At 34.2% G+C, this 20,869-nt stretch overlaps 2 protein-coding genes across 5 annotated transcripts; both read left to right on the top strand.

Moving 5' to 3' along the window:
* The first annotated feature begins 1,326 nt into the window (after positions 1-1,326).
* LOC101219675 (E3 ubiquitin-protein ligase At4g11680) lies at positions 1,327-3,548 on the top strand. 3 transcript variants are annotated; one of them, XM_011660784.2, is made up of 4 exons: positions 1,327-1,616; positions 1,724-2,440; positions 2,764-3,127; positions 3,383-3,548. In XM_011660784.2, exons 2-4 carry the CDS (start codon positions 1,935-1,937, stop codon positions 3,521-3,523), a joined length of 1,011 nt encoding a protein of 336 aa, XP_011659086.1. In that variant the 5' UTR covers positions 1,327-1,616; positions 1,724-1,934; the 3' UTR covers positions 3,524-3,548. The 3 variants fall into 3 exon arrangements, with proteins under 3 accessions (XP_011659086.1, XP_031744305.1, XP_004149419.1); XM_031888445.1 differs by having other exon boundaries at positions 1,712-2,440; XM_004149371.3 differs by lacking the exon at positions 1,327-1,616 and having other exon boundaries at positions 1,623-2,440.
* A 3,576-nt stretch (positions 3,549-7,124) lies between these two features.
* Positions 7,125-11,508, top strand: LOC101217388 (farnesyl pyrophosphate synthase). 2 transcript variants are annotated; one of them, XM_031888430.1, is made up of 12 exons: positions 7,125-7,447; positions 8,604-8,628; positions 8,767-8,882; positions 9,004-9,090; positions 9,186-9,308; positions 9,382-9,470; positions 9,546-9,597; positions 10,339-10,434; positions 10,556-10,600; positions 10,710-10,799; positions 10,880-10,951; positions 11,092-11,508. In XM_031888430.1, the coding sequence occupies exons 1-12, from the start codon at positions 7,337-7,339 to the stop codon at positions 11,218-11,220; spliced, it is 1,035 nt and encodes a 344-aa protein (XP_031744290.1). In that variant the 5' UTR covers positions 7,125-7,336; the 3' UTR covers positions 11,221-11,508. The 2 variants fall into 2 exon arrangements, with proteins under 2 accessions (XP_031744290.1, XP_004149409.1); XM_004149361.3 differs by having other exon boundaries at positions 7,128-7,447; positions 9,192-9,308.
* The last annotated feature ends 9,361 nt before the right edge of the window (positions 11,509-20,869 follow it).

The raw sequence follows: 20,869 nt of genomic DNA, 5'->3' as shown, positions 1-20,869 counted from the left end.
TTTGAGCAATCAACTAGTTGAAACATCAAATGAGAATGTTGTGTGAAAATGATATGTTATCTTGAGTTTAGGCACTCTCTCCTTCTCTCTCACCTTTCCAAACGCAGATTTGTCAACTAAGTTTAACGAGCAATCAACATCTCATTAGAAGAAGGGTCCTTTTTTTAAGATAAGGCATCCAGATCTTAACCACATACCTTGTAAATTGTAATAGCAAAGACATAATATATACTATATGTCAGTAGAGAGTTTTGACTAAAGAAGATAGGTGCATCAGTAGAAAATCTATCTTTTTTTATTATTCAAATCATTGGAGTTAGATTTGTAATAATTACAATATTAAACTCTCAACACCCTATGGTTTATGACTTGTTAAAAACACTAACTCGAAACCATTTTTTCAAAAGTCTACAAAGTTGACCTTGTTTAATTAGGTAAAACTTCATGTACTAAAACCAAATATGTGGAAAACTACCAAAGTTAATTAAATTAACATCGTTTATAAATAATCAATCAACTCCAAAATATTTACGGCATATTACAAAACTTAAATCAAACTCTTCGTATCAATCATAAATAAATTATATTGCTAAGTTATTATACACATAATAATATTATTAGTGTTAAAAGTGTTGTGATTGCAATTATGCCAATACATACACACATTTACCCAATAAATTGAATTAATGAAGATGTAGTCACCTAGCCTGGTCTCCTTTTCCTTAACTTTGCCAAAGCATCTAATGGATAGGTATTGTGCTTAGGGTTCATATCAAAGAATGCACTAACAAAAACTAACTCTTACACCAATTTTATTTGGTCGTAATCCAAGTTTTTTTCATGAAAAGATTCAAACCGCAAATTTTATTATACTAATTTTAAATGCTATATAATTATTTAAAATAAAGTATAAAATTAACTAAAATTGGTTTAAACTTAATTTTAAAAACCGAAATGAGTCTATTTTTAAAAATGGCAGAAAAAGGAAAAGAAAAAGAGAATAGAAAGAAAAAAAATGATAAAAAAGAAAGAGAAAGAAAATGAATGGGTAACGTGAAAATTATAAAATTATAAAATTGATTGCTATAGTTTAGGTATGCTTCCAATTATCTCTCAACTATCTTTTGCTCTGGGTGATAATACTTTTAACTAAATACAAGTTGGAGTTTGGAGGGTAAAATTGTTATTTTCAAAAAAGAAAAAGGAAAAAATGGGCATTAAATTTAGAATGATTAGAAAGAAAAAAAGAAGATACAATTTTTTAATATTGATGAAAAGTAGTTGAAGGAAGAGGAGGAAGTACGGTTTGACAGTTGAAGGAAACGGTCGATTTGTTGGGCTTTGCTTGCTTTCTTAACAAAAACCTGCAACCAAGTTAGGCCAATCCAATTCAATCCAATCCTTAACGCCACCATTCCCAAAATACTCTGATTCACTTCCAATCAAAGTTACCCACTTCTCTTTCCTTTCCTTTTCTCCGGTTGATCTTCAGTCCCCATCTCTCTTTTCACCTTCCTCTCCTTTTTCCCAAACCTCCCATTTCCTTCTATCTACACTTCCTCATTACCTTTCAGGCTCTTCCAAGCTATCTCTTAAATCCCAACTGCCTAATTCTCGTGGGTGGCTCTCTCTCTCTCTCTCTCTTTCTTTTTTTTTTTTTTTTTTTTTCTGATGTTTTTCGGTGATAAACTGATGGTTTTTGTGTTGAGAGATTGCTTTTCAGGTTTGTTCTGAACTGTGACGGTTGGTAAGCTCGGGTGGTGGGACTTGGACTAAGTGTTTTGATTTTGTGCACGGTCGGTGTTTGATGTTTGATGCTTTGCATAGCTGGGAACTTGGCTCTTGAATTTCCATGAGAACACTCTGTTTTCTATGTTGGTGCTGAGTCTAAGCTTTTCTTTTGTGTTGGACTAGATAAGGAAAGGTTGTTTTCAATGATCAATTCTGTTTATTTCGTTTCGGGTTCATCATGTAACTGTGGTGGTGGGACTTCTTTGTTTATCCCAAATTCGTTGTTGGAAGAAGATGAACCAGTTGTGGATGTTAGAGATGATAATTCTGTTGCTCTTCCTGCATCCTTCTGGGTTAGATTAGCGATGAGAGTGTCTAGAGCCAGGTGGTTCATTTTCTTACGAAGGGTATTTCACTACCAGAATGGATCAAGATCAAATCTCGGGTCTGATCCTTTCAATTCTAGCTCGTGGATGGCTGTGGAGCTGGTAGCTATGGTGTTTCAGCTCTCCATCACAGTGTTTGTTCTTGCCATTTCAGAGGCGGAGAAGCCAATTTGGCCTATGAGACTGTGGATAGTTGGTTATGATCTTGGCTGCATTCTTAGTTTGCTGCTTCTCTATGGACGATATTGGCATCTTTATTTAATGCATGGAGAGCGTGTTGGCCTTTCTGACACCGAGCAGCGGAGGACCAGTCAAGCATCAAGGTATTCCTTCACATGCTACTTTCTCTACATAAGGGTGGTTAAAGCAGCTGACAGAGAATAAACAATATCTTCTTTTTACGGTCATTAATTCAGGGAACAATTCTATCTAAACTTTACTTTGCAATACTCGAAACTCAAAACTCAATGGACGAAAGTTTCATAAATCTAGTATAAAAAATTAATATTTTAGAACATAGCTAAAAGTACAAGAGAAACATGATGCTTGTGTTGCTTTTTCTGGAAATTTTGGAACCAACTCGTTTAGAACGTGGATGCAAATTTTTGCAACTCTATCTACAACTTCTGTTCAATTCGTTGTGCAGGAGCTTGCATTTGATGAACAAATGCCGAACGTCTCTTGAACTTTTCTTTGCAATATGGTTTGTAATGGGTAATGTTTGGATCGTTGATTCTCGCTTCAGTTCTTTTCAAAGAGCTCCCAAGCTTCATTTGCTATGTGTCTTCCTGTTAGTTTGGAATGCCATCTGCTACTCCTTTCCCTTCATTCTTTTTCTGTTGCTATGTTGTTGTGTGCCATTGGTTAGTAGCCTTCTAGGATACAACATTAGCATGGCATCAACCGACAAAGCAGCATTAGATGATCAAATATCTCAGCTACCGTGCTGGCGATATAAAGTGAGCTCAATGCAACCTGATAGTAACGAGGGACTTCCTAAAGAGGATCCAGTAAGTACATCGTATAGTATACTTATAATGATGGACCAAACACGTTTATCTTCAAGACAAAGGAGATTTCATAGCTATTTTAAATTCTTTAACTTTGGAACATTCTATTCAACTCAGTAGACTTTGGTTTCAAAACTAAAAGCATATATTTTGTTCATTTACCTGATCAATAAATATCTACATGCACAATCATTGTAAGTCATCTAGAAGGTTAAGTTCCTTCTTCTGAGTGTGTTTTTCTCTGCTGTTCTTCAGGAATGTTGCATTTGCCTTGTCAAGTACAGAGATGAAGAAGAAGTAAGGCAGTTACCTTGTTCCCATTTCTTCCATCTCAGGTGTGTGGATAAGTGGCTTTCAATCACATCTTCCTGCCCTCTCTGTAAACAACAACTTTAAAAATAGAGATAGGAAAAAGAAAAGAGAGAGAGAAGAAGCAGTTTAAACTATTTGGTCCTCCAAGAGGGAAATTCTTCCATTTTCAAATGGTTACTTGAATGAGTTCACAGAAAAATGCTGAGAGTAAAATTCAGAAGTTACAAATAGAAGGAAAATGATGCCTCGCTTTTAAGTTTGCCTTAAAAGTCAAGCTATATATATGTGTGTATATATATTTTTACTTGATTTTTGAATTCATATCCTCTCCTTCCTAAAGCTATAAGAATAAAGTTTGCTTCCTCAACTCTAAGTTGTGAGAAATTTGATCTTGAACTGTATCTACAAGTTTGTGTGTATGTTTAATCTTTGTTTGTTGGCAGAGGCATAGAATGTTATCGTCATGCTCATGCTTGCTTGAGCATTATTTTACATTGTAGTCTTGTTGCCCATGAAGTTACTCTATAGTTTTTTTAGTTCAAACCATGGAAGATAAGAAAATTTAAATCTATAACTCTTAATTGTCGAGATATATGTTTTAATCAATTGAGCTATGACCAATTAAACGGACACGACATTGTCTTTCACCATTTAGTTATTTCTTGAAAATATATTAAGGATTTTTATTTACGTTTTGTATCTAGCAAATACTATTTTATCGTAGTTACTTGTTACTATCAATCTCTCCCCTACCAACTGTTGTAGCCTTCCATTGCCTTTTGCTAATTTTGTTCTTACTGCCAATGATGTTTTATTATTAAAGTAAAGTCAGATTTGTACTTTCGTCTTTTCACAATTTTTTAATTATATTCTATGAGATTGCGTTTTTTAACCAAACTTTGTGCCAGAAAAAGTGTTTTTAAGAAGAAAAAAAATCATTTTTGTTTAAAGTATTTTGATATAAAAATTGTGAGTGATGGTCAAATACTTCATGTTTTTAAAAAACGACATATCTCCGAAATAAAACCCTTGAAATTAAACTAAACGCTTCAATTCTTGAGATAGTGCACAGATCTTTAAGGGAATCGATTTTCATCTTTCCAACAATGTGAAATTTTCATTGTATATTTCTTAATCCGATGAGTAAAGTACATGAGCTATTTATACGCAACAATAACCAAATATAACAACACATGATATTTACATTAACATCCTCCTCAAGCTCAAGGTGGTAGAGTAGAGACGAGCTTGAGTTTGTCATGTAACTTATGGAAGTGGATAGGGGAGAGTGCCTTAATGAAAATGTCGGCTGGTTGTTCAATAGTAAATATGGATTGAAGGTTGAGGGTGGAGCCTTGGAGATGGTGGGGGATAAAGTGACAATAATTCTCGATGTGTTTGGTTCTTTCATGAAAAACATAATTATGAGCAATTTGAATAGCACTACAATTGTCATAATGAAGTAGAGTAGCAAAGTCTTGAGCAGCTCTCATATTAGCTAGGAGCATCAGCGCTAGACAACCTCGGAAGTGGCATCAGCAAAAGCATGATACTAAGAATCCGTACTGAAATGAGAGACAACAATTTGTTTCTTACTATGCTAGGAAATAGGAATGCCACCTAAATAAAAGCAGTAACCTATAGCAGGTCTGTTAGTAGGATCTCCACCAATTTCCATCAAAATAGACAGAAAGAACCAATGATGATTGAGAGGAGAATTGAAGACCATGCCCTAGTGTTCCTTTAATATAACGTAAGATATGAAGCACACAGCCGTGAAATGAATGGTGCGTGGAGCATACATGAACTAATTGACAACATAAATTGCATAAGCATTATCTGGACATGTCATGGTTAAATAGATTAAGCTACCAACAAGCTGTCGATACATGGTTGGATCCTCAAGAGGGATGCCGTCAAATAGAGTCAGACGAACATTGGAATCCAACTGTGTTGGAATAGTGATAGAGTGATAAGTGATCCCCGATCAAGCTAGAAGCTCAGAAGCATATTTGGCTTAGGACAAGTAGTATTCATGTGAGCAGAACATTACCTAAAGGCCAAGAATATAACTGAGAGGCCTAAAGTCCTTCATTTCAAAGTGTGTTCTCAGATAACATTATAGATTAGATATATTTTGGGGATCATCTTCTGTAATGATCATGTCAACCACATACAAAAGGAGAATAATACCATGAGAAGTTTTTACAAGTGAAGAGTGCAGAGTCATGAGCATTGGATGTAAACCCAAGTTGGGTACACGTGGGGCTTTTTTCAACCTATATAAGGCATGAGGAAGAGAACAAATTGTACGAGGTGGAGGAGAGGTGTCATGCGATGGTTTCATATATACCTCTTCAGATAAAGTTTCATGGAGAAAGGCGTTTTTCACATCCATTAGAAGAAGGGACCAATGTTTGGCAGTAGCAATGCCAAAAGATACCGAAAGATGTCATGCAAGCAACAAGAGCATACATTTTCTCATAATCAATACCATACTCTTTAGAATACTCTTTGGTGACTAGGCGAGCTTTATACCATTTAATAGATCAATCTAAGTGAGTCTTGATTTTACAGATCCACCTATATGCAATAGGTTTCTTTTTTAGGGGTAGGACGACATAATCCTAAGTGTAAGTCTTTTCAAAAGCATGAAGTTCCTTAGTCATTGCTTGCTGCCAAAAAGGGTTAGTACATGCCTCATGATAAGATGGAGGTTTAATCAAAGACATGATAGTGGAAAAATAACGGTAGTCTTTAAAATGGGACGAGCAGGTATAGGTGCAGGTTTTGTACTAGGAGCAAAAGATAGATCAAGGACCGTAACTGTAGGAGAAGATCTACTTGAGCTTAGGGGTAGAGTGGGGAAGACTCACGTTTAAAGGAAGGGAGTTTGAAAGACTCAAATTTGGAGAAAGAGATTGGAGATAACTTGGGTTCAGATTGAAGCTCATAGACAGGCAATGGAGGGATCAGTAAAAAGAAGAATTGAGGCCAGTAAAGAATCTTGAAAGAGAGAAAGCCACTACTACAATAACATCATTACTTGATGCCTGTAAAGGGAGTCCTGTTTAAGTAGAGCCTCGTTGAAAAGAGTTATTTAGACTTAAGCGTAAAGAAGAAGTGTTTGGCAAAAAGAAGGTTGCGTTTTGAGTAGTAGCTAGCAATGAAGTTTGGCAATGAGGTAAGAAGTACGCGTTCAAGCTAATATTCAGGCGTTCTATTGTGGTAATGTGAAATGAAGACAAGGTCATGTTATCGAACGAACTCTTGTTCTTGTACAACCAACCTGAAAATGAGAGGTTTGAATCATTTTCTTTCTTCCTGCCATAGCTGTAAAAGAAGTATATAAGAGAAAGAGAAAGAAGAAGGGATGATCACAACGGTAGAGAAATTATTTGGTGCCAAAGTGCAAAGCCAGAGAGCTTCTTCTTCTTATAATTATATTTTACAAATTTTAGCATTTACACATTAATGTTAAAAATAACAATAATAAGATTACTTGATTAATGCAGTAAAGGGAAAAAATATTTCAAACTATAAAAAATAATAAGTAAAAAAGAAACCCAACTCAAAAAAAAAAAAAAATACTAAGATTGTGAAATTTAGTAGTGTATTTAAATAAAATTTAATTAGAACAAAAGTAAGAGCGTAAGAGCGTAAAATTTGGTCTGTCTTGGGGGCAAATATTAGTTTCTCTCAATAATCAAAACTCGAAAGATCGAAACTGCCACCGCCACAAAGAAAATAAACGTTATAAACAGAGAAACTGTTGAACATGCGCCATAACTGCCACAATCTCTCTTCATTATTGCCTATTTATTATTAAACTACTTCCACTCTTCACTCACGAACTCTTCTCCCCTTTTCCTCTCTACCCATTTTTCCAATCCCAAAATGAATGAATTCAGGTCCAAATTCTTGGAGGTTTACTCATTGTTGAAATCAGAGCTCCTTCACGACCCTGCTTTCGAGTTCACTGACGATTCTCGCCAATGGGTCGAGCGGGTAACTATCATTTTTCTGTTTGATTGTCCCTATCTTCATTCCCTTTTCATTTCTTGATGTATTTTCCATTATTCCCATGTTTTTCGTGTTCTGGGTTGGGGCTGAGTTGTTAGAATCACTTAGGAATTTGATGTGCTTTGATTCTTCTTCTTAGTATGATTACTATTGCTTTTTTGCTTATTGTGTTTTGTTTGTTTGTTTGATTTGTGTGGAGATGTGGCTGAAACGAATGAACTATTTAATAATTGATTTCTTAGATTGTTTTGACAGGGAGTTGGAGTAGATTATTGTGTAGTTGATTAAGTGGGGTCATATTTTGTTTCTCCTTGTTATTTGGGAGTTTTGTATTGTGGCATAATTGAGTTGACTAGAGGCCAGGCCTTTTGGTCAATGTTTGCTAGCCCTTGTAGAAGAAAGTCTATAATGCGTTGTTTTTTTATTCTTCTTTCTTAGTTTTTTTTATGACCGGCATATTTTTTTTCATTGTCATATGGACTGCTACCAGAGATTGCAGATGGCTACGCATAACAATATAGCATGTGTTGAAAAACATCCACGTGCTCATGGAAATGCTTTATAATGTTAAAAAATAAGAACTCTAATATTTATGAAAATTTGACATTAAGAAATTAAAATATAGATATTTGTATCTCTGAGACTTTTCCGTGCGAAGGAAGCTTAGAAATCAAATCACTTAATGAATGTTTGCTGGTAATACTCGTGCATAATGCTAATGGCAGCTTAGATTTACTTTGTGCATGTTGATTTTTGCTTAAATCTACCTTTAAAATAGGGACTTCTAGTTTATCTCACGTATTGAAGAGGCTCTACGATGAGGGATTTCTTTACATGATCTAATTAATGATTTTTGGTATATGTTTAGTTTCGGCGTCGGTGGCCTGAGGGCTTAGTGTTTATGAGAAAGAAGTGTAATACTAATTGTGTTTACAATAAGTTTGCTTTGCCTGGGAAGCTGTGGTTAGACCATGCATGTCTCTGGCCTTTGATTTGTGGAATGATGGACTGTCCATTCATGTGAATATCTTAATTATTCTGTGTTTTGTTTGATATCAATTTCTATTGTCTCTCCTCTGGACTTGTACAGATGCAAATATTTTGTTCATCCTAATGAGTTTGTGTGTTCCTTTTATTGCAGATGCTGGATTACAATGTACCTGGAGGTGTGATCAAAACTCATCTAAATTGCTTTCAAGATTTTCTTGCGTTGCATGCTAAAACTTGAAGGGGAGTTATCATTCAAAAGATTGGATAGTTTTGAATTTTAATATTTTGATTTGAATGTACAATATCTTTTGCAGGAAAGTTGAACAGAGGTCTCTCTGTAATTGATAGCTACAAGTTACTGAAACAAGGGGGAAAGCTAACTGAAGATGAAGTGTTTCTGGCTTCTGCACTTGGTTGGTGCATTGAATGGGTATTGCTATTTGGCACTCTTATTTGTCGTTGATCCTCTCACAGTGAATTGTATAATCATTATATGACAACTGTGCCGACGTTTCTTAATATATCTGCATACCCAATCATCCATTTCACAGCTTCAAGCATATTTTCTTATTCTTGACGACATCATGGACAATGCTGTTACACGACGTGGACAACCTTGCTGGTTCCGGGTACCAAAGGTGTGAACTTTAGTGCAACCGAGTTATTTTCCTAGGATGTTATTGAAAGCTATGCTTAATTCTGTTTCAACCTTAACTTATCCTGTATTTCCTAGTTACAGGTTGGAATGGTTGCCGTAAATGATGGCACAATGCTACGGAACCATATCTCGAGAATCCTCAAGAATCATTTCAAGGAAAAGCCTTATTATGTGGATCTTATGGAATTGTTTAATGAGGTGGTTATCTTTGAGAATACCTTGTGCGAGGCCTTGTATTTTCTTTCTATCTGATTGAGTATCGACGATCTAGGTAGAGTTTCAAACAGCCTCAGGACAGATGATAGATTTAATTACCACACTTGAAGGAGAGAAAGATCTATCAAAGTACTCATTACCTCTGTAAGTGAAATTTGCTTTCTAAAAGGTTACTCCCCTATTACTCTAAATGCACTCACTGGGAATCTTTTCCTGCAGTCATCATCGCATTGTTCAGTACAAAACTGCATACTACTCGTTTTACCTCCCGGTAAGTACACTGCCTTTTATGTAAATTTTTATCATCAGAAGTAGTGAAGGTAATTGATATATATATATATATATTGCAGTTATAAGTAAGAAACTTTAACTTTTGGTACCCAAATCAAGTAAAGTGCCTAATTTAGCTTCTAAAACAAACCACAGAACTACTTGCATGTAAACAAAATCAATAGGCTTTGCAGGTATGTGAAGAAACTAATCTCATAGGTTGTACAGATGTCAATGATAATAAAGGAGTTTAAACATGATCCCATGAACTTTAAGAATGACATGGGAGCCATCGTCTTAGATTAGATGTGTCCCTTTTTTCTTTAATTTGTATAATACAACAGTTAACACTAATATTGAACCATATGAATGAAAACAGAAAATATTAAGGATTTTTAGGTTAAGGGGAAAACCATTTTTAGAAGCAAAAAAGAAACCCACATAATAAAACAAAAGTTATGTGGACCTCTAAAATAATCTGAAGGCCAAAATAGAAAATAATTAACTTGGCACATAAATTTCATACTTTATGGAAAAGTATGAATACAATTTTATGTGCCATAGGCTATTTTTTTTTCATGATGCACACACCATTCTAATTACACACTTCTAGCTTCTGATTGAACTAATGATTTTGATTTAATGACAAATATTCTTTATCTATCTCCAGTTCTATTGGAACTTTCTGTGTCTTGTGGAATGCAGAAATCTACCCTGACACAACTCTTTGATTTGACACTAGGTTGCATGTGCATTGCTAATGGCAGGTGAAAATTTGGAGAATCATAATGATGTCAAGAACATTCTCATTGATATGGGAACCTATTTTCAAGTGCAGGTAGTTTGTTATTTCTTTGAACATTCTTACTTGGAGATTGCTTTAGGAAGTTGGAGTGAAACATTACCTTTTGCTTCAATTTGATCTTCAAAACCATTATGTTAGTCCAACTTTTCTGTAGGATGATTACCTGGATTGTTTTGGTCTTCCTGATGTGATAGGGAAGGTATGTTTTGAAAACTAGTACTTGAATGAGGTCCCATCATTTCTTATCCAGTTTGCTTCTGTTTTTTTGTAGAAGCAGAGACTTGATTGACTTTTAATTGAAATTGCAGATTGGAACAGATATTGAAGATTTCAAGTGCTCTTGGCTTGTTGTGAAAGCGCTAGAACTAAGTGATGAAAAACAGAAGAGTTTGCTACATGTAAGAAACCTCAAGTTCCCTCTATCAAATCTGGTTTTCTCAACTGAAGAAAAATAATGGTAGTTTATGGTCTTGTACAGGAAAATTATGGGAAAGCAGATACGGATTGTGTTGCCAGAGTGAAAGAGTTATATAAAGCTCTCAATCTTGAGGTTCTACTTCCTGCATTGTTATAAGAAGTTATTGAATGCATCTGAAAGTTCAAAGACTAGAATAAGATATTAACGAATGCTAATGTGTTGCCAGATAAATCATTTGAAACTGTCGGTATGATCTAGTTATTTTTTGGCAGGGCGTATTTTCTGAGTACGAGAGAAAAAGCTACGAGAAGCTTCTAAAATCCATAGAAGTCCATCCAAGTGATGCAGTACAAGCAGTGTTGAAATCTTTCCTTGCAAAGATTTACAAAAGGCAGAAATAGAGAAGTCGAGAAAGATAAACTTTGTGGGGCGATGACTTGTGGATCCAAGGTGTGGTATTTTCTTGTTATACAGATTGGTGGATGTAAGTTGATTATGAATGAAGGGTTGTAATGGAATAGTGAATGAAAAGCTTGTAAGTAGCTGTGTTGTTTTGACTTCTTTATGATATTTAAGGCTTCAGAACTTTCTCAGATGGTTCGAGTACATTTCATATGTGGGTACCAATTCAATTACATTTTAAGTTTTTATCAAATGAAAAACAAAAAACGTATCTGTTGATAATCAAATTGATTCTCAGTACCTTTCCGTTGGGTCATATTAATGGAAGAACAAAACTTGAATCCTGTTCATATTGTTTGATCATGAAACCCAAGTCATAATTATTTGATTCACTATGTTTTTTTTTCCTTTGAGACGTTTAGATAAACAGTGTAGTTAATTTATAGAAATATGGTAGATTTGTGTTCTCTCCTCTCTCTTGATTTTCTTGCCTTTTTTTTTCTTATGTAAAAGTGGGAGATTTTTTCTTTGCCCGAACATAAATTAAAGTATTCAAACAAATTTATTATTTTAATCTTTATTGAGAAAATCTTCAAACCTATTTTGAAATTAATTTTCTTAACCATATTTATTATTTTATTCTTCGTTTTTTTCATTTCAAATATGCGGGTAAAAGAAAAATGAAGGATTGATTTAATTTATTATCACGAATTTTTTTTTTTTATTTTATTATTAAGAAAGCAAGAGAGACCGAAGGAAGAGAAAGAAAATATTATTATTTGTTGGGGCCTATGTTTGGTTTTGAACATCATATATCTATTTTTTCTTTAATATGGATCGGATCTTCAACACCTGACCTATTTAAATATATACAATATTAAACTAAATAATTTTTCAAGTGCGATAATCTTTCACTACAATATTTAAATAACTAAATATTTATTTTCTCGTAATTTTGTTATTGAAAAATATTTTAATTTAGATTTAATTTATCCATTATATGTCATTATTAATAATGAAAAATACAAGATATTTTTTAATAAGTAAAAAATAGAATTATAAATTTTCATACAATTATGGATTTTGGTAAAATTAGTGAGAGATGAATGAAAGATAAAATATATAATCTATAAAAGAAATGAAATTTAATATGGTTTGATTTAAAAGGTAAAATTGTATAATTATTAAATTATTTATCTCCAAGTGGTATATTTGTATTTTGAATACCAAAAACAATAGAATATAGGAGGAGAAGAAGATAATTGGATATGTAACACAAAATTTGTTAAAAGATTAAGAAATAACAGTCTTTCACACGCTTTGTTTTCAATTTTAAAGGTATGATTCAATTTTAAACTTGTGTGCAGGTAATGTTGGAATATGGAAACAAAGAAATTAAGAAAAAGAGAGAGAGAGAAGAAAATGGTATTAATAGCTAAAAAGAAAGCAAAGGTTGTGAAGAAAGCAAAGAGCAAAAAATGAGGAGTTGAGTACGAATGTCAAAATTTGCATACATTTCTCAAACATCTCCTTTCTCCCCATATTAATAATATTTTTGGTTTCAAGCCCTAATAACTCCTCCATCTTAACTTCTAACTAAAATCTAATTTATTATCCCCCCCAATGGATAATAAAGCAGATCACAGAGCTCCAAGGCCAAACGATAGAAACAATCACAATAACAATCACAATCACAATCACCATCACCATCACAAAATGGCTTTCACAGACTTAAATTTAGAAGACCTTAAGCAGAATCCTCGCATCCTCGTCTCTCCTTCCCCACCATCCTCCATCGCCGCCAGGACTCCCTCCTCTGCTAAAGCCAATTGTCTCTGTTCTCCAACCACTCACATTGGCTCCTTCCGTTGCCGGCACCACCGGCATTCCGGTATGATCCGCGGCGGCTCCGTTGGCTCTAATCTCTCCGATTTGACCCGTAAACCTACCGAAATTGTGGGATCTTTTTCGCCTTGACTTCACTTGCCTTGCCTTTTTCCTTCTCTTTTCGAGGCGGCTTTGTTTTGTTTCTTTGTTCCTTTGTCTTCCTACTTCCTCTTCACTTGGTGATGCAAAAATTTGGGGAATGAAGGGAGGATTTCGTTTTTTATTTGTTTCTTTTTCTCATTACGTTGTTCAATCTCTGTATTTGTAAAGGAAGATGGTGACGATTATCTTTTTCTTTTCCTACTTTTATGATTCATGCAAAAATAGCAAAAAAAAAAAAAAAAAAAAAAAAAAAGCAAATTGTTATGAATAGTTGTAACTATTTACAAAATATTGCAAATTTTCAAATGGATTACATAAGGTTTGAACAAAACATTGACAAAGAAAAGGAGCGCATAATCCAATTCTCTCTTTTTTTCATAAAGAACTAGAAACTAGGTCTCGTGAATGATGTCCATGCTTATCTGCTCTTTCTTTTATCATTGTTTAGAAACATACGGATCTAAATCCTAAAAAGTAGAAGTATACTGATTCTCGTAAATGATATGAGAGAACATAACTGAGAGATGAAAGAAGAGATCTCAAGTTGCTTAATAAAATTAAATCAAATGGGTACACAAGAACTCAAAATTTAATTTATCCTAAACCCAGGTACGATCGATCAAAAGGTCGTCTTAGTTTCTATTTGAATAAATAAAAGAAGGTAGTTTCAATCTATCAATATAGGGTTTAATAAAGGTTCGAATCCTTTCCATGATTTTTTTAAGCGGACGATCCAACCTAAAGCTGGATCATGAAATCATAGTTGTCAAATTGGCAGGCATTTGCTTTTCTTTTTTTGTTTATGTACCTTCAATAGTTCTCTCAAAAGATAAGTAGCATCACCCCACAGATAAGTTGGTTGAGGTGTGTGAATGATATCTTTTAAGCTAAGGCATGCTTCCAAGTGAACGAACAAACTACTGTTGGGACTCATAAAATCGGAGAATACAATACGTAATAGGGAAAGACTAACGAGAGAACCTTCAAAGTCTGATTCTTAGATCCAGTTGGCTGAGGAAGTGTTTTCCAATGTATAAGATTACCTACTCGTACATTCTATTCGGGTTCAAAGGTATTTTATATGCTATAGGTTCGAGTAGTCGATGATGCGTATGAGATATTTCAAGTCAGTATCAACCTGGAAGGTAGGTAAATTACAACTAATTTTTATAGGGCATTTGATTAGGCATAAAAGAGTGTACGAATGAGACCGTCATGCTAGACCACGAGTTAGCGGGCGTCCCTATGACCTTTGATTGAGTGATTTAGGAATTTTCCTTCTCATTGTAGATCCACTTCATTTTAAACTCGAGTATGAGTTTTTCTGAAATCAAGGAAAATCAATGCCATTCACCAATAAACTATTGGGAATGAATTAGTCGGGGAAGAATAAGTGAAATAAGGTCAAAAGAACGACGGCCTCTTAACGTATTATGATTTCACTATTGACTTTGAAGTATCTAAGTCAATTTTGATTACGTTGGGATTCTCCGTTCAACCAAAGGTTCTTGAATTAGAAGAATCTAGAACAAAAGGTCCCTACTTATTTATAGGGTTCTAGAGTCGCAATATATTGTAAGACTCATACCTAAAATCTAAGTTAAGAAGTGAAAGTTTTGGCTAAGTGTTTAGATTAGGTATTTTGTGTGGTTTTTGCAAGAAGAATCAAGTATTTCGCAGAGAAGGATTTCACAAGGAAAATAGGAAATTTAAGGTTCTAAGCTAAGAAGTTGTCTTAAGAAGTCTGCGAAGAGACTTTTGAAAGGGTTAGGCAATAAGAAGATTGTGTTTAAAGTAGTTCGCAATGTGGACTTTCAAATTATAAGTGTAACCACGCAATAGGGGTGTTCGCAAGAAAGGTTGGGCGAGTAAGGTTTTCATATAATGAAGTTTGGCAAGAAGAAGTAAGAAAAGTTTGGAGGAATTTTCTAAGAGTGATTAATGGGCCACGTGTGAATTTCAAGCTAAGTATGATTAAGGACACATTTTAAGTTTAGACATGCTCCACTAAGAAGCAGAAGCTGGCGATTTGAGAAAAGTTTAAGCATGATTAAGTTGTTTAAGGAGTAGTATAAATAGAGGACCTCAGTCTTTTGTTTTGGAAGAATTTTGAAGAGAAAAATTAAAGTGTTGAAGTGTTATTGGTTTAGCTATGTGATAGGAGGCTTGCGAGAAGAAAGAAGAAGAACTTTAATAAAGTTTGTGAGTGTTTCTTCTTAAAAGTTTTTGTGAATAATTCTCTTAAAAGATTTCATGTTAAAATCTTTATTATGATTTCCTTTGTTAGTTTGAAAGATGAATTCAAATTAGAAGTGTTTCAAAGGAGATTTCCATAAAAGTTTATATGTTTTAGAGCATGATTTATGATGTTTAAAGATTGATTTGATGATTATGATTTCAATATTATGAAATGGTGTTCAAATCATTAGTTGTTTCCTTGAGATTATGCTAACTTTTATGTGCACATAAAGAGTCAAGACCACCATGGGGTGTACGAGACTACATGGTGATACGAAATTGGCTTGTGCATTGAAAGAAGCATATATACACTAGAAAAAATAGGAGTTCTACCGACGCATGTATGTGTCGGCATAAATCACAAAATGTGTCGGGATAGGCTATCCCAATGCTGAAAACCACGTAGGCAAGTGTGTCGGTATTATCGTATCGAGATAGGCTACATCGATGCACGAACGACACAACGTTGGTGAAAGTTTTGTCGATGCGTGCTTCGCTCTCCCGACCCATTGACCAGATGTCGGCAATACCTACACCGACGTCGTCTTGTATGTCGGGGAAGAAAAAAATCAACGTGACGTTGGGTTACTTTCAATCGATGATGCATCGATATAGGGTCCATACCCAACACGTTTATGCGTTAGGAAAACCTATTTACAACTTTTTTAAATTTACTATATATATATACATATATCTTTGGTATTGAGAACGAAATTCAATCATATTCTAAAAAAAAAATTAACAAAAATGAAGAACGTACCAAAATCAAATCTATACTCATATTAATTCAAATATTAAAAAAAATACACTGTTTAAGTTTATAAATTACATGAAAACTTAAAACTAAAACTTGAGAACATAATTCTAAATGTCATATGTTCGCACGAGATTTCTAGAGAAATTTAATTCGTGGACTTGAACTTGAGTGTTGATGTTATATTTTTGTTGATTTGATGCGATGCGGTTCAATCTCTAGAATTTGATCCTCTGATTCTCTCTCGACTGGATGCTTAGGCTGGATTTGGAGGAAGCAGAGCACGTGATGTGCTTGAAGTTTGTTGGAACGTCTACGCTTGATTTGGAGAAGCGGAGCACGTGATGTTCTTCAAGTTGGTTGAATGCTTACGCGATGTTCTTCAAGTTGGTTGAATGCTTACGCTTGATTTGAGGAAGCGAAGCACGTGATGTACTTGAAGTTGGAGTCTTGGAATAAAGTTTGCATCTTCAAAGGAGCTTCATCTTCGAGGGTTGTCGACTTCAGGAGTTAGGGAGTCTTCTAGTTTTTGGGAGAATTCTCTCCAGACCTTCTGGAGTCAAAGATTTCCAGCCCCTGCAAATGAGAGAATTCCTCTATTTATAGAGTTCACTGGTGGGCTTTATGGGCTTAAACCTGGTTGGTTCATGGATTAGACTCATGGGCTCAACGATATGGATTTAGGTTATATTTAGTCTTTGGGCTCAATTAAGCTTATTTTTTGGCTTAATTGAACTTAGTCCAAGTAAATAATATTTAATCGAACCAAAATGATTAACTTAATCCAACGATTAAGATGAAAACATGTGGCATTAATAGAATGGTCAATTTATGTTTTATCAATTCTTTAATTTGGGGCACATGTTAATTTTAATTAGTCCCAAATTTAATTATTTGTAGTTTTCATGGTTAACTTAATAAATGATGTGGCAAATTGTGATTGGTCTCAAAATTTCTTATTCAACAAATCTCTCCTTTCGAGATTTATGCACGTATATGGGTGAATGAATCTCGAAAAAGATAAATTTGAAGTCAAAGTACGAGCTTTTTTTTTTTTTTTGCTCAATTCAACATATCAAATTAATTAAACTATGAATTTAGTACATGAGTTTGATTTAAATTTAAAATAAGAGTTGGAATATGGCCAAACCTTAAAAAGTTCAAAGTTTTATCTGCAATTTAATTTTATTTGAGGATAAAAAATTTTAATATGATGATTTTTTTTTAAGAAAAATTTGGAATATAACCAAAATTTTAATTTTGAAATAAGGATAAGGTTTCTACCGTATCTTAATTTATCTTGAGGATGCATAAGAATTTGGAATGACCAATTTTAATTTGAGATAAAAAAAAACCAGGTCTTCAATCTTGAGGTAAAGTTGGATTTATGGCTCCAATTTAAATTCATGATAAAAAGGAGATCATACATGCAAGTTAATTTAACTTGAATTTTGAACCCAAATTTTAATTTTTAAAATTGAGAATATTTATTTATATTTTTTTTTAAATGTTGAAATTTTTAAATATTTTAAATATCTCAATAAAAATTAAACTTGAGATTTATCCCAAAAAATGAAATAATTTAAAGTAAAATAAGATAATTAGACTATCTTTTCTTTACATATTTTTTTTGGAATTGGATTTGTTTTTAAAAAATGATTAAATATCATTCCTAATCCTTTTAGAAATTAGATTTGTTGGCCTTATAAATAAACTCATACCTTCCTTATTTATTCTTCATCCAACAGCAGAAAGATATAGAAAACGTTTCTTCTCCCTTTCTCTTTTTCTCTTTTTTTTTTTTTGTTTTTTTTTGTTTTTTTTGTTTTTTGCAGCAATGACTTTGTCGAGCTTCTTCTAGGAACGATCGAGCTTTTGCCGTCAGATTTACGGTCCTAGTAGGAGAGATCGGACTCTGTCATCGTCGGGCTTCAATCTTCATTTGTAGGAATGACTTTGTTGAGCTTCTTCTAGGGACGATCGGGCTTTTGCCATCAGATCTACTGCCCTAGTAAGAGATATCGGACTCTGTCATCGTCAGGCTTCAATCTTCATATGTAGGAATGACTTTGTTGAACTTCTTTTAGGGACGATCGGGCTTTTGCCGTCAGATCTACCGCCCTAGTAGGGGAGGTCGGACTCTGTCATCGTCGGACTTCAATCTTCATTTGCAGGAATGACTTTGTCGATCTTCTTCTAGGGACGATTGAGTTTTTGCCGTAAGATCTACCGCCCTAGTAGGAGAGATCGGACTTTGTCATTGTCGGGCTTCAATTTTTGTCGTCAACAATTGAGCTTCTTCATTATTATTTTTATTTTTGTTCTTCTTCTTTCTTTTTGTTTTTCTTCTTCTGCTGCTTCTTCTTTCTTTTTTGTTTTTTTGTATTCTTCTGCTTCTTCTTTCTTTTTGTTTTGTTTTGTTTTTCTTCTTCTTCTGCTTCTTCTTTCTTTTTGTTCTTCTTCTTTTTATTCTTCTTCTTCCAATTATTGTTTCAGCATACATTCTTCAAGTTAATTTTTATAAAGCCGAAACGATAATTGGAACGACCTAGAACTAACATCTATAACAATTCCATGTGTTCGACCCTAGATCACCCAGGTAAATTTTCTGTTCGCTTATACTTAGGCAAGTAGTAGGAAAACTTGTACTCAACGAGGACTTAGAAACTATGTGATGAAATACATGGGAGCACTTCAAATGCAATGATTATGACTCATGACTCATCACCCTAGAGTCAAAGCATGCTATACAGAGAGTTATGTTGAGTGCATTATGCGCGATGACCCGACTCGGTGATGTATTGCACTTGCGTTACACACACGAAATTATTAAGACCAACTGAACAACAACCATTATTAAGCCAAGAGAAGAGGGAAGTTTGGGCTTACCAAGCGAAGAGTTGTTAGGCATTTAGTTATAAGCTTAAGTGATTTATTTGTAATTTTGGTTAAGTGTGGTATATGTATTTTCATGTACTAAATGTCCTTTTAGTAATAAAAGTTAATGTTTGTTTTATCTTTTTACGTTGAGTTCTTTATCCCATAAAGTATTTGTTAAGTGTTTTGACGATTAAGCTTAGTTAAGGAAGTTAAGATGAGTGTCTTGGAAGTTTAACCGCATCAAGGATGCTCAAGTTGCACCACATCTCGAGTGACAACAATCATAAAAAAAAGGTTCCCTCATGCTCGAGCTTAACCCCTCTTTCTAGGGTAGGCAGTTTACCTCTGACAAATGGGGAATTCATTTTCTGTCTGATGCCTAACCTAGGCTTTCTTCCTTTCTCATTTTGGAAGAGATGTCCATCCATACCGGGTTTCTTCTTAAATCATAGTGTTCTTGAGACTATTTAATCAAAAAGTCAATAAATAGATCAATTAGGCCTAACGATCTACCTAATCTTTCCAAGGATTTCTCATAAGAAAGAGAAGTAAGCATTTCTTATGCATGAACAAGAGCTTAAACTATGACTGAGGACGATATGCTAAGTCGTGAAACTCCTCTTTCTCATTCATCTTTCTCGAAGAACTGGATACCAATCCAGATAAGGGTCTCGGAGAAGTAGCTTCCCCATATTTCAAATATAAAAAAGGGGAATGAACAATAAGTACAAAATGCATAATGGACGGACGTCTTGTTGAGGCTGAAAAAGAAGCTGATTGACTTAATAGAATATAAGAGTAATTGATGAGATGTGTCTTCTCTTTATCCTCCTCTTGCTCCAGTCTCACCTATCTCTAAGGAGTGCGTCCCAAGAAAACTAATCATGCCCACGAGTCGCTTCATAGACTTTTGATTATGATGTACAATGTTAGTTATTTGATTAACAACTTTCTTCTTTAAAGAAAAGGTTCTTACCACTTCTCTAGCGACAAGAAAAACTGCGACTTTGGGAACAATTAATGAAACTGAATTTATCGGATCCCACTAAGGTTATGCTTCAACGACAACATGAAGAGAAATTAAGGCTAGGTAATGACTCTTTCTTTTAAACAAGGCCATTTATCTCCTTTTTTTTTCCTTGTGACTTGTATTTCATATCCCTCAAGAGAGTTGTACTTGCATGTGGATCATTCATTCGGGCTTCATCATTCCTTGATGTTGATATATCCCTAAACCTTTATGTTATGTTCTCCAATTGTAAGTGAAACTAAAGAGCAATAATAGCATAAAGGGAAAGAACATTTTAGAAGACTATGTGCCAACTGGTTTGTTTAATTTCGTGAATATATTCTAGTTAGGCTCTAAGTATGCGACTGGAGTTGGCGACTAGGCTAGGTTCATGCGATAAAAGGTGGACATTCCTTCCTAAGCGTTGCTAGAAAGTGATTCATCGTTTTGAGTACAAGTTTTCATCTCTCTTGTCCAAGTGTAAGCTAATAGAGAGCTTTCCAGGGTAGGCTAGGATTGAACACCATAAATTAATGATTATAGTAGGCTAATCATGCATCCTAAGGTCGTGAGGTATCTATATAGTATAAATGATACAAACAGTATGATTTATCCTATATATTTACACTATATAGTACGATGGAGTAGCAAGATGGATATATGGCGATGAGATATGCTAGCACTACTAGAAAACTGAGATACATTGACACTTAAAATCAAGAAAAATGGTATGATGGAGTAAAATGTGAACTCATGTATGTTGGCTATGATGATGCAA

This window comes from Cucumis sativus, chromosome 7, assembly GCF_000004075.3.
Source record: "Cucumis sativus cultivar 9930 chromosome 7, Cucumber_9930_V3, whole genome shotgun sequence".
NCBI classification, from domain to species: Eukaryota; Viridiplantae; Streptophyta; class Magnoliopsida; order Cucurbitales; family Cucurbitaceae; genus Cucumis; species Cucumis sativus.
The sequence above is the reverse complement of the archived record's forward strand: the minus strand, read 5'-3'. Positions and strand labels throughout refer to the sequence as shown.

Excerpts from the sequence above, each read along its gene's own strand:
- LOC101219675 (XM_011660784.2), top strand. The coding sequence starts at position 1,935 with ATGATCAATTCTGTTTATTTCGTTTCGGGTTCATCATGTAACTGTGGT. Across the intron at positions 2,441-2,763 it reads AGGACCAGTCAAGCATCAAG|GAGCTTGCATTTGATGAACA; the intron begins GTATTCCTTCAC and ends TTCGTTGTGCAG. Across the intron at positions 3,128-3,382 it reads GACTTCCTAAAGAGGATCCA|GAATGTTGCATTTGCCTTGT; the intron begins GTAAGTACATCG and ends GCTGTTCTTCAG.
- LOC101217388 (XM_031888430.1), top strand. The coding sequence starts at position 7,337 with ATGAATGAATTCAGGTCCAAATTCTTGGAGGTTTACTCATTGTTGAAA. Across the intron at positions 10,601-10,709 it reads TTCCTGATGTGATAGGGAAG|ATTGGAACAGATATTGAAGA; the intron begins GTATGTTTTGAA and ends TTGAAATTGCAG. Across the intron at positions 10,952-11,091 it reads ATAAAGCTCTCAATCTTGAG|GGCGTATTTTCTGAGTACGA; the intron begins GTTCTACTTCCT and ends ATTTTTTGGCAG.